The following is a 16,165-nucleotide window of genomic DNA, read 5'->3' as shown; positions in this document are numbered from 1 at the left end:
AATGGCTATGATATGGCAAACATCATTTTATATATAATGAATTAGAACACTCATTAATTTCCTTGTTTGACTTTTAGATGAAATGAAATCCAGGGTTTCAGGGCTTATAGCACTCTGCTGCTAAGGTGTTGGATAAATATGAAGGTCACGGGTTCAGATTGAGGATTCAGTTGAAAATGCATGAATGGCTGGAGTCATTTGCACCACATAAGCAACATTCGGTACCAACTTCGACTATAAGCTGTCGCAAAAAAAAAAACACCTCAGAACACTGTTTACTATTGAACAAATTAAGGCAATCAGTGCTCACTTAGAGTCTGCAATGTTTCTTTCTTGGAGAAAAAAAACCCACACACAGGCCTGCTTCCCATTTTTCTGATTTGCTCTTGTTTCCTAAACACTCCTCCATTATTGTTACCTTCTGTAGAACACCTGTGGACCTCAGAGCAATAGATTACAGATGGAGGTATCTATAGTGCTGAGGATGCTGGTAGAAAACGTCCAGGTTCTGTGGAAACGAAATTCCTATACTACAGGTACTTCCTGTTCGTATTTATATATTCCCAATTTTTTTTAATGACCAAAAATGTAAATCAGAATGGTATTTGGATGTGTCTGTGCAAGGGCGGTAATTTTAAGAGGGATGGTGGCCACTATATAAATATAAAAAGACAGCAGCTATTTTTGTGTTTGGCTACAATGCAGACCGAAAACTCTCCATTTTTCAACTTGAACGCAAATTATGACATTCCATGACTAAAGACGTAAGTTATTAAAAAATGCTACTAAAAGGTTTCTGCAATCTTCAGACCTCAGTGGTGGACCTTGTTGTTTCATTGCCCCCTCTAAGATTGTCCAATGAACAACAAGAAAAAGGGCAATTGAAGATTGTAAGGTATTAGCAGAAAGGCTTCTGCTTCTTCTTTTTCATTCCAATGATGAAGCCAAACCACCTGAAGCTTATAAATCTGCACACTTTTTTTTTGCATGTTGAAATGCTCAGGGTACACGTGTACATAATTCTTTTCTGTATGTGTGTAAGATTAAACACATCTGTTTCTATGTTCCAATCTTTTGGGTGCCATTCCAACGGTTTTAGCGTTTCATCATCAATCTCTTCCAGAGAAAATACTTAGAAAACCAGTTAAGGCCGTATACATGTGCCCTTTACCCCAAAAAGTCCAGTTGTGTGACTTCCAGAACTGCAAAATCTAACAAAGGTAGCGACAACCACATTTAAATAAAGTATAGTTATGAATTTGGACAGAATTTAATAAGTTGCGGGGGAAAAAAATTGGCCTAAAAATATAAAACAATCACACATTTTCTGCTACTATTGTTTGCTAGCAAGCTAACTCCTCCAGCGGCTGAATCATTTTTCTTTAAATCCAGCATTTCCTCTAAAGCTAATACACACTTTGCTAATCAAAATATTTACCTGCAAGCTAATTAGCAACCGGTCTGTTAACAAACACTGCAGGCTAATATTTTCTGGGTAGCTATATAACATCAGGTAAAATAATTTTGGAAAGATGTGAGCTAAGTATGGCGGTATGTTATGTAATCCCATTGTTCGCTATCAAGATTGCACTGTCAAATTCTTGTATCAAATTCTTAAATCCTGTAACTGAATCCAGCAGCTATGTTTGCTAGAGAAATGAATGTTTAGAAATTTTGACTGAACTTTATTACGATTTCTATTTATGCAAAAAAACGTTCGGTGTTTATTAACTATCCAAACCAAAATGAACCAATCAGGATTGTCTTTTCCCACAATTCATTCTGATAGCCATTAGCCAGCTAGTTACACTTATGAAATTGTCGACAATTATATTATTTTCAATGTCAATCAGAGTGAATCTGCAGTCACATTATGCTCTCCTGGCTCCCATTCAACTCATGAGTATAGTGGAGATCGGTAAATGCAAGCTCAGTGCAGCGACGTTCCTCTTGCCCATGTACCCCAAAGTTTAAGTTTGGTGAAATCTGATATGCCAAATACATATAACATGATCTGTTCAAAAAATATAAGATGAAGATACACTGACTTCTTTACCATCTTCTCAGTTGGTCAGTTCAGTGTACCACCATTGTAGGTCAGAAAATAATATGCTTCGTTTATAAGCATCGCTAACATTATTTAAACTAGCTAAGCACCTGATGAAGGACCTACTCTATTGATGTCCTATATGAGAAGGACAAACTCCCTGCTCTTTTGCTTAGAATGAACACTCCATGGTTTGAATAATCTGGTTACAATGTGCAAAGACCACATTTTTACATATTACTAATGTTGTGTACCAAATTGCTGAATTGTCACAAAAGCTTTTTTTTCAGTGTTAAAACTCCAGACTGTGAGATTGCAGTAATGTGTGTGAAGCATCAATCAGGAAGTTGCTAGAAGACCATTATATAAAATAGCTAACATTCTTGTAAAAACATAACAACAAAATAAACACTCAAACTACACATTAATTATTGTTAGGACATGTGTCAGTGCATGTGTGTGTGTGTGTGCACGTGTGTGGGCAGTGCACACCAACAGAACACTGTCATTCACTTTTCATAGCCTAAGGCATGTGTTAACTCACTTTTCATTTGACATGACAAGTGGCCATAAAAAGGGGCTTTAGCCTCGAGTTGGTTGAGCTTTAACTGAAGCCTGAGGAGGAGCTTGAACACAGAGTACAATTGTACAATTCATTGTAACCCTGTGAAGCCTGACATCCATAATGATCATTTCAACACTGTATTTTTATCAGTTTTATTTTGCTAAAAATACATTCAGAAAAATTGTTTGTGTATTCTAAATTTCTTCTCTGAATTGGTAAATAGAACATATACACTATGATGATCATTTATTTGTTTTACTGCAATTTAATGTTGTAGCTTTCAAGTAAGCAAGCTACAACATTAAATTGGGTGTACAAAAATCACATAAATATTACATTTCCACTAGTATTGAATCCGTTTAATATTATTTTAAGATGATCGTTTAATTTTTTATTAGTTTAATAAATAACAAAAACGTTGTATTTGGGATTGTGGCAGGAATAATGCAGATGACTAAGCTAAATTACTTTATATTCCTGCTATATCATATGTGTCCCCAAATGGGAGAAGCCAAAAGAAGAAGAAGAAGAAAATCATATTTCATACACATATCTTTAACACGATTTTATTATAACATACTTACAAAATATACATTAATTATTAGTTGCTTTAAAAAGTACATATTCATATAAAAAAAATCTGTAACAGCATTAACTACTAGCTTTAACCACATCTTTTTCAAAATCTGCAAAGATGTCCCTGCAAAAAAACTAGCAAGTCAGTTCATAAAGGCAGCCATATTGGAAAAGCCTGCCTAATGTCTGCAATTGACTGCAGAGCCTAGATAAATCCAATAGGGGGCAGAAGTCAAGTCTCAGAACTTGTCTATTGAATATGATATGTTTGGCGTTAAAGGTTCAAAACACCCCGGAACTACCTTGATCATTAGCACTTTAAAACTACCACACCGGTTCAAAGTTGAAAGAATATGTTAGCAGACTGCCTCACCCCCACAGTCAAACATGGAGGTGGAAGCTTAATTTTTTGGGGTTTTCGGAACAGGGAATATTGGAGACTCATTAAAGAAAAATGAAAGGAATCCTGAACCAACATGGCTACCATTCTACACTTCAACACCATGCAATTCCATCTGGACTGTGGCTTATTGAAACTGACTTCACCATCAATGCTCTTTATGCGTTACTTAGAAAGCAAACAATCGGCTGGAGTGTAATTGACTATTGAATGGCCTGCCACCGCACCTAAATCCTATTGATATGCTCTGGGATAAACTGGATCACAATGAAAAAACTTGTCAACTTTAGCAAGTTTTTCAAGAGGCATGGAAAAGAATTTCAGATAAATGTTTGGAGAAACGGTCTGGATACCAAGAGTGTATAAAGCTGTTCTTCATGCTAAGGGAGGAATTTTGGCAATGGGAATAAAGTGGAACATCTGTACATTACGCTTACACTTAAATGACTGTGGTTGTTGCATAGAAAAAAAGAAACATATGTGTATCTCAAAACCCATTATACATTTGTACAGTTTCCACACAATGCTAAATAAAGCAGACACAGGGCTCATCAATACTAGCTAACAAAAGCTCCATAAATAAAATGAAAGAATGTTCTGAAGAAGTTAGCAAGAAGGTTAATATAAAGCTAGTCTTTTTCACCTCTGAGATCAGGTTTCCCCCCATCCTTACCATGTTCTACAGCGGGACCTTCAAGAGCATCCTTAGCAGCTGAATTACTGCCTGGTTTGGGAACTGCAACGTTTTGGATTGCAAGACCCTACAGAGGATATTGAGGATGGTCGAGAAGATCATCAGAGTCTCTCTCCCCTTTATAATGGACATCACTGGAGAAACGTTATCTCATTTTACTGGGTAGTGTGTCAGCTATATATGGTTAAACTGACAATAAAAGCTCCTTGACTTGATTTCTTTTACTCACACTTTTTTAGTTCTCTCTTTATTTTTCTTCCCTTTACCTGTTGTATTTTTCTGCTTTCTTGCTGTCTCTTCTCTCTCTCTCTCTCTCTCTCTCTCTCTCTCTCTCTCTCCAACAGGGCAGCATCTTATCTAAAACGCTTCCTCCTGCTGTTAGTCATCGTCCATTTCCCATTCACATTATCTAATTCTTTCTGAAATCTAACGAGGCATTTCATTTTTTATCTTTTTTTCTTTCGTTCGTTCTTTCTCAGTTTTTCCCCCTCTTAGACTATGTCAACTGGCTGCACATGGAGTTTGTGAGCCATATATCTGCCAGCGCTCGGCTTAGTAGGGGACACAACGTAAGCCATTATCAAACCCAACCATCAGTTTCCACTTGAGTTTCAGCCCCTCCTCCACTTCACCACCTTCTTTCCTCCCTTCTTCGCCTCTCGTCCCCACCCTCGCCCCCTCGCTCTGTAACTCCCAATAACCCTGCTCTCCTTTTTTATTAACACCAGCTTTCAGCTAAATAAATACCAATTCCATTCCTTCCTCCCACTCCCTTTTACACTCCCCCCCAAAAAAGAACCACAGTCGTCTTCATCTATCCTGCAAACAGCTCTTTAAAGCTCATAAAAGTCTTATAGTAGTTATTTTGCATGAAACGGTACACATTGTTGTCAAAAGGCTAAACACATGGCTTCTCAGAAGATATGAGGACTCCAGTGTTGGCATATCATCAGAGAAAAAAAGGCTTTATTGTCTTTCCGTTGGTTGAACTCGGATGTGCAAAGCATGTGCACCATGTTTGACTGGATAAAAAAAAAAGAAGAAAGAAAACAACTTCACAATTTTTTTTCTTTTGCTTTTGTTTTCCCGAGCATAGATAGATAATAGCTGCAAGCAACCCAAATATCATTACCATAGTAACATTTAAAATGTATTTATAGGCTCAGAACGTTGAAATTAATGCTCCATGTTGATAAACTGAAGTTTTTCAAATGCACTTCAACATTACATTCAACTTCCTTTGGACATTTTCAGCAGCCACATTGAAATGACGCTCTGATTAAGTTATGAATTTTAATTGAACATACAAAAGTCATGTTTTTATCCATTTATAGTAACATTTATTTATGCCATGTAATTCTCAAAGAAACTTCCTGTTCCCACTTATTTTAAAGAAGTGGTAAAAATTCATTCCCTCACCGGCTTATCTTTCTTTTATTTTCTTTCTTTACATTTTTTTCTTATTTTTTTATTGTATTTTTATTTAATTTTATTTATATTCATATTTTATTTTCCAAAATAAGTTAGGTTAGTTTGGTTAGTAGGTTGGTCAAGTTACAAAGACAGTGACAGTGGAGACTCTACTTAAAATCATAAAAAAAACTTGACTTGTATGTGCTTCATCTCCAAACTGTTACTACCAAGTTGGAGGCACACAATTGTATAAAATGTATTTGGATTGAGTTAAATTTGAACTAGGAGACCCAAAAAAATGTCCATGTGACTTTTTTTGCAGAAGAGTTGAGGTTATAATAGGAATAGGATGTTTAAAAAGCAACGAATCTTCTGGCCAGGTGTCCACAAACATTTGTCTATAGAGTGTACTGTATGTGCATTGATGTCTCATAATTTAGAATAAATTATATGATAATAATAGCATATACAAAGTAATTTTGTTCTCATTGTGAAATTTAGTTATTTTCCTGAAAAGTCATCGTTTTGATAGAAAACGCAGTTGCATATAAAGCAGAAGTGACCGTCAAAGACGTTTATTTATCGCTTTTATCTGTAGGAGTCATCTCTAAAACTGGTGCTTTGTGAAAGGCTGAGGTGACACAGGAACATTTCCTTTGTTTTTTCCTTATCCACATATTTTATTACCTAAAACAAGTTGGTGCAGGAAGAACAATTCAAACTGAAGCGATACCTTGTTTCATGGACATTCCGCAACATTAAACGTAACTATAAACGGATCAAAATGAAGCGGAAACACTACATAATGACGTCTGTTTCCTTTGTGACACTGCGAACCTCACACCTTACTTGAGTGAAACGATGTTGCTGTGTGTGTGTGTGTGTAGGTGTGTGTGTGTGTGTGTGTGTTTTTCTGATGTCATCAGGCTACAGGAAATCCAAATATCTTTCCGCACAGTGACCTTAATTCAGCCATTTGTTCCGTAAATTGGACAGTAATAAATCCGGGCCTTTCCACAGAACGCATGGCATTTGGGAGAAGAGTGGATGGATGGATGAATAAAGAGAGGGAGAGAGAGAGAGAGAGAGAGAGAGAGAGTGAGAAGGAGACTCTGAGTCACAGCTTAATGGCAAAACACCCAAAACTGCTAATGTCACTAATGAGCAATGACTGTTAAGGCCATTATGCGTTGATGTGGAAGCTGTTTTACTTGGTTGTGAATAAAGGATAAAGTCTGTCACCCTACACAGACACAACGTCAATCATAGCTGCTTTGTTAACTAGGTCTTAGTTTTATTTATTTATTGCATTGCATCAGTCGTTTGGTTGATTAGAGATCAGCATGTTGTTACAATGTACAACAATCGAATCCTTTCTTCCTGTAATCAGGAAAAAAAGCAACAGTCTGGTGCAATGTTCTTTCTGTAATACTACTGACTCATAGACTGGCTTAGCAGGAACGAGTATTTCACCATTTATCATAGGAAACAACACACCAGGGCGGTTTTGCCGCTTGATCACAGATCAACGTCCGAGCAAATGATTTCACAGTGCTTTTTTTTTTTTTTTTTGCAATATATATTTTCTAAAAAGTCAAGAGAAACCACACACACATATGTGTTTTTACAGTTTTAAGACATAGACAAAGAAAGAATAGGAGATAGAGAGGCCTCTGGGTTCTTTCTAGATACACAAAACATTACCAAAAGAAATATTAAGCGCCCTTCAAGTTAAACAGGGTACTTGGGGAAAAGAAAAAAGCGTTTGCAAATGTTTCAAATACTTTCAGTCCCTTGCGCTGTGTGAAGCGGCTCCTCTTTCCAGTTCCAATGTTTGGATGTGCCGGGTGCCGAGGCCATCTGTGCAGACTGGGAGGTACTTTGTGTAACAAACAGGAGTGAAGAGTAGATTGTTCGAAAAATTCTGAAAACATGATTTTTCTCACCACATCGAGAGTAAAAATCCATTAAGTCATGTATGATGTATGATGTAAAACTCCACCCTGAACCTTAACAGCTACTTTCCTGGACTGAAAACTCTTAGGGCTTTACGTTGCTATATGACCTGACTTGGAAATTAGTAGCTCAGGGGTTAAAATGTTGGACTTTTAAAAGTTCAAATACCAGCACTATCAAGCTACGACACTGTTGGACCCTTGAGCACATCCCTTAAACCACACCATTTGTAGAGTCCTACAAATGAGATTATATTGAGCCGCTATGGATAAGGGTGTCTGCAAAATGACTTGAATGTAATGAACAGTAATGTAGCGCTCGGCTAGTTAGCTTGTCTATGCGATGACTAGCGTGATCGCATTAGAGCAAGCGCAAGCTTTAAATAATGTGGAGACAAAAGAGCCGGACTAAAGGACTAAAGTGCCGCTGAATCGTTTATTTTAGGCAAAGGCAATGCAAGAGCTAAATCCTGTTGCATCACAACAAGCAAGCAGAACAGTATTTTGGGTAAAAATCCATGTCAGAAACATCTAAAAGAAGGCAACTCAAGTGGTTCAGGCTGGATTTTTCCTGTAACGTGTTAGAAATTTCAGCTCCAGACATTCTTAGTATAAACAACATTCACTTGGCTTTGAAGATTTTCACAGACAGGAAAAGTTCACACTCACACACATGTATACAACTGGGATATAATTTCAAGAATCGTGGCCAAATTTGCTGACTGACGCCCTAAAGTTCCCTTCAGGTCTTTGTGTGGAAAGTGTCTCAGCACTTTTGTACTAAATGAAGACACGGCCGGCCGGCCGTTCATCATCCAAGTGCTCCTGATTACCAATTAATCAAACACTGAGGCTCTGATAATAATGTCTGTAGTGTGGAGAAATATATATATATAAAAAGAATTGTAGAAAAATAAAAATCAGCTGAAAAACACAATATTCACATATACACAATACAAACTATACAGAAGGGTAAACAGTCTCTTCATCATTTGTAGTTTTTTTTTTTTCATTCACAGCAAAAGAAGAAAAATTAGAGGGCCAGGAAAGAAAATGTTCCTGAAGCTGCAGCATGAAGGAATGACCGCTGATCAACCTGTCTCTTAATCACGTTCTCAAATATAACCATTTTTAAATGAGTTCTTATCAGTGCATCATATTCTTTTTTTTGCTTTTTTTCCCCCGGAAGAGCAGACATAGACCACAATCTCATGCCAGTGTATGTTTTTGGAAAGGAAATAAAGATTCTCTTATAATATAATTTTCTTACGATGAGCAGTCAATCCTGTTTTGTATCATGTTTCAAAGTTGGCATTAATCCTCTTGGAAAAGCACAAAACCAGGTGAAAAAAAAAACTGCACTACGAAGGCAGATATGCTTTCAGATTTGGCTCTGGTTATGTCTGGGACCAAACACTGGCGTAATCTCGGGCATAGTCTGTCCTTTCAAAAGCATTAGAGAACAGTTGAAGCCGGACATGCAGAAAGGCACTTTATGCAACAAGGAATACCTCATTTAGCCATTGCACTTTGTTACAATACTTTGACATAAAGTCGTCTCGAACACTCGAAGCACACGACAACACTATGTTTGCACTTGACCCGCCTGCAGGGGTTATTAGAGTGCACCTCTTCCTAGGTGCTTGGCAGTCTGAGCATTAAAAGTATGAAGGTATCCTCTGATCCGTGTTGTTGTTCGACGCAAATTGTTCGGAGATCAACGGGACCTCGTAATCCATGCTGTTCTGAGATGCTGGCAGGTATGGTGAAATCTCAGTCTGTTTCTGGTGTGCTGTTCCGTTCTCCAAACCCATTTTCACGCCTTCTAATTCGAAAGGGGTGGGTTCTCCGAGATCCATATCTGTGGGACATTTCACTCGTTTTCTTCGTAAAACCACTGCCACTGCTGCAACTATTACTACTGTCATAGCAACCGCTACTGCTCCCAGGATGGGTACAAGAAAGGGAAAATGTTCAGGCCTATCCACAGTGGGCTGCAGAGAGACTCCAGCAGTTTTAGCCTCCATGCAGGTGTGGGTTGTTTCCTCTACAGGCTCATCCAGAGGACTGGCACATATTGAATAGGTGCAGTTGGGCTGTAGCCCTCTCAGTGTGTACTCTGGGTATGAAGCAGGTACGTTGAGTTGGAGAGGTCTGCGGTCGGGTCCAGACAGGTTGCGATAAGTCAGACGAATGCCACGGATGTTGGGCCGGGCCTCAATGTACTGATGCAGGTCCAAAGAAATCGAGGTGCTCTTTACATGATGAAAGCTAATCTGATCTGGTTTTATTAAAGGAACTGTCACCACAGAAACACTTGGGGACAATGGAGGAGTTTGTGACTCATCTTGGTTTTCACAGTAGATCCCCATTGTACCCACAGGGCACAGGCAATTTATTTCCCCTCTTTGGTCAAACTTGCATGTGCCACCATTCAGGCAGATATTTGGAGGGCACATATGTTCCTTATGTTCCTTACCACTTCGGGGAGAAGCAGAGGCCTCAGGAGGCAGTTGCTGGTTTGGCTCAACTGGTGATTCCTCACTGGGGACAAAAGGAAGGACATTATTGGTGGTATGTGGAGTAGTGGTTGGGTCTGGGGTATTATGCCTGCTGCTACTGGTAAGTACATCAGACAGTTCAGTGATGGTGGTAGGGCAGCCAAAGTCTTTGTGTTCCAGCTCAGAAAGCATCCTGCCTGCATTTATGAGAGGAAAGTGGCAGCGTGTCTCTTCGATACGTCCAAGCTCCACTTTTGCATTCTTCATCCAATTGGGAAACCAGGACAGTGAACAAACACAATTGAAAGGGTTCTCTGCAGTCGTTAGGTGATTTAGCTTGGGAAACACATGGAAAAAGTCCACAGGAAAACCCTGCAGGTTCAGGCTACTGAGATCGAGCTCTTGCAATCCTACTAAGTTTTTAAAGTCCTCCTGGCGAAGAGGGCCTAGAGGGTTATTTGATAGGTTGAGGCGAGTTATTCCCTTTGCAGATATTAATGCAGGTGGCATTCTTACTAGCTTGTTCTGAGATAAATCTAGATCATGGAGATTGCCCAGGCTTCTCAGTAATCCTTCATCCAAAGCGGTCAGGCCCAGCCCAGCCAACTTAAGTGACTCTAAATGTGGTGTCTGCAGGTCAGCAGGTTCAGGAGGAGGAATATTGTTAAAGCTGAGGTCAAGTAACAGCAACTTGGGAAGATGCAGAACAGGAAGTAGACTGATCTGGTTGCCCTGAAGCTTCAACTCCAACAGATGCTCCAGTCCCTTAAATGCAGCTGGGTGAATGCTTTGGATTCGATTGTTGTGAATATACAACCTCTCTAGATTCACCAACCCATCAAAGCTGTCTTTAGAGATTTGAGTAATTTTGTTTGAAGAGAGGTCGAGATTATGCAGGGATTGAAGAGCACCAAAAACCCCATTAGGAATCATTGAAAGTTCATTCTGGCTAAGGTCTAGCATTTCTAGATGAACCAGACCATGAAAATCCTTCTCTTGAAGAAAGTTAATTCCATTCTGAAACACAAACAGACTGTGTGTGGAGGCAGGCAGGTTGAGGGGCATGGTGGAAGCACGTCGCTGTATGCAGAAAATGGAACCTGGGTTCGAGCAGTAGCATTGTTGGGGACACGTACTGCAGAATGATGCTGGTAGCAGCAGCAGGGGGAGCAGTACAAGTTGCCATATTTGGGCCCACAGCTGCATCGTCACAACTCCACCCTCCTGTAAAATAAACAAAATGAAACGAAACATTAACGACGCAACTAAAAACGGATTTTCAATATTTTTTTTAAGATTTGAAATTTTAAACGCATGCCTTTGAAGCAAAGGTCAGACTCAGAATTTGCATGCATGGCCTTAGGACTGTTCTAATGATGGTTGTACTGTTGACTTGCCTAGGGTTGTCTCACATTGTCTCACCGATTCCACTGTTTGTTTACTCAAGTCAACAGTCAAGGCTTAGATTCTTGGCACTGAGAGGAGATTCAAATCGGCCCACCCACTCTCTCGCCTCAATGCACAAGCAACTAGGCTTCATCTTGACAGGAGAGACACGGACAAATAAACCTAGCTGGCGGTGGAGGATGACCGTCATTCTACTTGAGCAGAAAAACGATCTTTGCTCAACTACTGTGGACTGTGGGTAAAATATATTAAGTTCAGTTAGCTGATAACTGTATCTCTTAGCACATGGTGGCTTCTGACATTTATTTGTCTCAAACCGCTGTCTCGCTTCCTCTCATTTACTGTGTATTGTTTTGTTGTTATCAGACTCGCTGATGTTAATGTCCTCGCAGTGTTCTACGTCAAGTATCAGCAATGGCCTCTAGCAAGTTCATGGAAAAGTCTGACACCAAAAGGGCAAGTATTTGTGTGTGCATTTCCAAAGAAAAGATGTCACCCATTTCTGTGTGTTTACTCAGATGAAATAAATCGTGTTTCAAAAATTAGGTTGGAGTGCATTTGCGTGTAGCTTTCGCGTACACGTAGTTCCAAATGTTAATCTCTCTGTGTCTTTCTCTCATTCCTTTGTTCTGAGACATGGTTTTCAGTGTCTCCGACGCACCCAGAGAACTGCTGTTTGACAAGCAGGCCATTGGCCAAGTCTGCCTCCGCAGCGTTAACTGGCAGCAAGACAGGATCTAAACCTGCTTCAATAACACACTAAAGCTGCCTTCAACGACTCTCCTTTCTCTCTCTCTCTCTCTCTCTCTCTCTCTCTCTCTCTCTCTCTCTTCTTCTCCTTTCTTCTCTCTAATAAAGCAGAATCTCAGTGGCGCAGCAGGAATTTTTCAGCAATAACCCTAAAAAAATCTGTCCTCGGCAGAGCCCTCTGGGTAAAACAAGGACTTTCTCACTTGGTCTTGCTCTCTCCATATCTTTCTACCCTGTACTATCACAGTTTTCATAGGCAGATGTTCTTAGCACTCTAAACTTTAACAGGTTTTCTCAAAAAGCCCCATCGGCCACACCACTACCTAACCTGTGCTTGATAATAACCTCTCTCACACACGGTCTTAAACACACTCATATACGCGGGAAGCTTTAATGTTCTCGAGGCATCTGAACAATGCAGCACACCTTCGATGGCATGCCGCAGTGTTCTCAGGAATGAATCTGGCTTATTTACAAAGGTGCCACTGCTTAGCCTTGTAAGGCAGCATCCTGAGCGACCAGGCTCCTCTGGGCAGAGTTTGACTGAACCTTCTGTTGTGTTTCAGAGGCTGGATAATCTCCTCCATGGCACAAATGGACACACACCCAATAAAACATTTGTAGGTGCTTTAGTTACCCAGAGCTCGTCTCGAGGCAGAAAAGAATGATACTTAAATCACTTTTTCACTCAAGGTTTTCTGATATCGAAGGTGTCTGGAGAAGTACAAATTTTATCTCCCTCAAAACAAACGAGATTAATTGATGGAATATAATGTTCAAGGCTCTGGTTGGCTTTGAATGATACTGATTAGCAGAGTTTAAGGTCAAATTTACAAAACACAGCCTAAAAATCCAATATGGTTGCAACTCAAGTTCACTTCTTATTGCTAATGTACAGTATATCTGTTGCGCCAATGACACAATCCAGAGTTCATGACAATTGAGCCTAAACCTTATTACGTCCTTAACTGAAAGGACACCCTGGGGTCAGGTAATGCATTGGATAATGCTTTGGTGTAATACCTAACACTCCTCCCATACACACACACACACACACACACACACACACACACACACACACACACACACACACTGTTAAATTAACCCCAGTTCAACACACAAAGTGGACGAGTAGACATTATGTATGGCCCAAAGCCACAAGCAGTTAGTCTTGCACGTGTGTGTGTGTGTGTGTGTGTGTGTGTGTGTGAGCATGTGTATCAACATCGAACACTCTTTTCATGGCTTTCTTGTCTCAAACACAAATTCCAGATCAGGTTCCTCTCTAAGCATGTGTGTGATGGAGTGAAATGTGACCTCCATTATACATGCCAATAACAACACAACTATGTATTACATCGCAAATATCTATCTATCTATCTATCTATCTATCTATCTATCTATCTATCTATCTATCTATCTATCTATCTATCTATCTATCTATTATATTATAAAAGATTTCTTTCTTAAATATTTCAAGTCATTACTGTGAAATGAAAAAAAACCTCCTGATACTTTTTGGTTTCCCTGTTTGCCTGACTAAACTGCCATCCCTCTCAAGATCTCAACACACACTCAATAAAATCAGCACTCATCTTATAACAGTTAGCATTTAGATAAGACGTAGACAAGCATGCTGAGTGATGCACTCCAGTTTCGTTCCTCTGAACTGCTCTCGCAATACATTTTTGGAGTGTATCTTCTAAAAGCAAACTTCCTCACTGAAAAAATATTTGGGTTATTGTGTAAATGTAATTATTGCCGACTGAAGCCAAAGTTGGCAGGTGTAACATCTGTTCATTCACTCAATTTCACTCAAAAAAAAAAGTACAGAGTTACAGAGTAGTATATAAACAATTTTCAGCCAATAAGAAGTGTAGTACGCAGTGTTTTTGAGTGTGTGCATGTGTGTGTGTTCCTTAGGCATATGGTCATGACTCAGCTACGTGCACACGTTCGGAGTGTGTGTGGTAGCACCTCAGAGGATTACGGACGCTTAGACACAATGGGCCTTATTGTGAAGCGACACACTCCTCTCTGTCCTGCCTTATTAGCGAACTAAAACACACATGCCTTAGAATTCAAACAATCCAATACAGTCACATTGGTGTTGGGGTATGGCTAAAAGGCAATGAACAAAAAGATGTAAAAACAGTTCTAGTCCGGAGACCAAAATTAGGATTATCCCACAATTTCCAAGAGTCTCCTGTTGCCTTCCTCTTATAACTCAGAATGTATTCTATCAGCATGCCCACAAGAGCCACTTAGTATTTGTTTAACAAGAATTTGGCCCCAGGTCAAATCCTATTAACAGCCCTAGCTCTAAAGTATGTAAAGACACATAGGTGAAAGACACAACCATCATGAAAACCAGGTATGTAGGCAACAAAAAACTATGTCCAACAATGGTAGAAGACACTGACATGCAGTAAGACAGCAAATGTAGCAGTTCTGTTTTGTCACCAGACAAACTCCAACACAAACCACTACTCTTTCAAACCAATCCTACAAACTCTGTCCAGTCATCTTTAAAACACAAAATTCCATTCATTCCATTTCATTTTGAAGCCCAGAAGGCAACTCCTTTAGTCCCACATGCACTTATTCTTTCAATCCTGAGGCACAAAACTTATAACAGCACTATAACCTCCTAGTCCTGTCATCTTGAGGGCCATAAACTCCTTCCATTTTGAGACCCAGACATTCTACACCACAAGTTCCTTAAGATCCAACTCCTGCCACTCAAAGGCCTACCCATGTCATCCTATGGGACACAAACACTTACATCTGTCATTTTAAGGTCCACAAACCCCTTACCCTGTCATCCTAAGGTCTACAAAGCCCAGTCTTAATCAGTTGCTCCATCTCCTACCCTTGAGGCCACCTCAAGTCACAGAAAAAACCCTCTTACTGCCCTGGGGAATACAAGCCCGTCCTCTAACGATTCCAATCATAACTTGTATATTAGTATCTTGATCTGTGCCCATTAACTGATCCATTATAAACCAGATCTCCTATGATTCTGAATGCTGACCAAAGAATGACGGGTTTTCCGTTCACCAAGTCGTTTTCCTGAATTCCTTCCTGTTTAGATGTATCTTATGCATTAGGATGCTTTTCTTGCCCCTGTGGCCCTTGCTAATGTTTAGGCCACAGATGCAATGCACTTTAAGAACTTCTATGTTGAATTGCAAAATATCTGAATTCTATGCACGCATGTTGATGCTAGAATCCTCCCTCCCTCTGTTTGTACAAACTCAGCTCAGAACTGGTGAAAACCCTTTGGGGGGGTTGGGGCGTATGTACACATGCCTCAGGTACTCTACGAAGAACAACTTGAACACAGATCTGCATGCACTGCTACCCTTTATAAAGCCAAATTCTACAGCCTATAGCATGCTTCGCTTGTTGGAAATGTAGGAACGTTATGTAGAAGAGACGCTTAGCTTTCTTGATTAGCATAGTGTTGACATGAGGAGACTCAAGTATCAGTATCTTTCGAGTCAATCTTTAGATAAAGGAATGTTGAAAATCACACATTGTGAGCATTTTTAGCAAAGATTTCCAGAAAGCCAGAAGGCTTTTTTTTGTCACCATGGCATTTTTTACATGCCCAAAATTTTCAGTTGTAATTCACGTTACTGAGACTTCTATGTAAATATGGCCCATTCTACTACTGAGCCTTTCTTGTTCAAATCAGGAGCTCAATCCACAAACCACGCTGAGTTGGGGGAGAAGACAAACATGTTTGATGTGTGGCAACAGAATGATGGGCAAGCTGAAACACACTTCTACCCTCCAGGCAAGGCACCCCTTCAGGGCCTCCTCGCTCCTGCCCTGGTGGAGGTATTAATCCA

At 39.7% G+C, this 16,165-nt stretch overlaps 1 protein-coding gene across 4 annotated transcripts in view; it reads right to left on the bottom strand.

The window, feature by feature from the left end:
- Positions 1-8,067: 8,067 nt before the first annotated feature.
- The window catches only part of vasna (vasorin a), a 13,085-nt gene continuing 4,987 nt past the window's right edge, over positions 8,068-16,165 (bottom strand). For all 4 annotated transcript variants that reach the window (XM_046840640.1, XM_046840641.1, XM_046840639.1 and 1 more), the window contains one exon: positions 8,068-11,375. In XM_046840640.1, the coding sequence (XP_046696596.1) occupies positions 9,309-11,357 (2,049 nt within the window). In that variant the 5' untranslated portion in view covers positions 11,358-11,375 and the 3' untranslated portion in view covers positions 8,068-9,308. The remainder of the gene's footprint in view (positions 11,376-16,165) is intronic.

The sequence above is a fragment of the Silurus meridionalis genome, chromosome 26 (assembly GCF_014805685.1).
Source record: "Silurus meridionalis isolate SWU-2019-XX chromosome 26, ASM1480568v1, whole genome shotgun sequence".
In the NCBI taxonomy this organism is placed as follows: domain Eukaryota; kingdom Metazoa; phylum Chordata; class Actinopteri; order Siluriformes; family Siluridae; genus Silurus; species Silurus meridionalis.
This window is presented reverse-complemented; position numbering and strand designations above follow the sequence as displayed.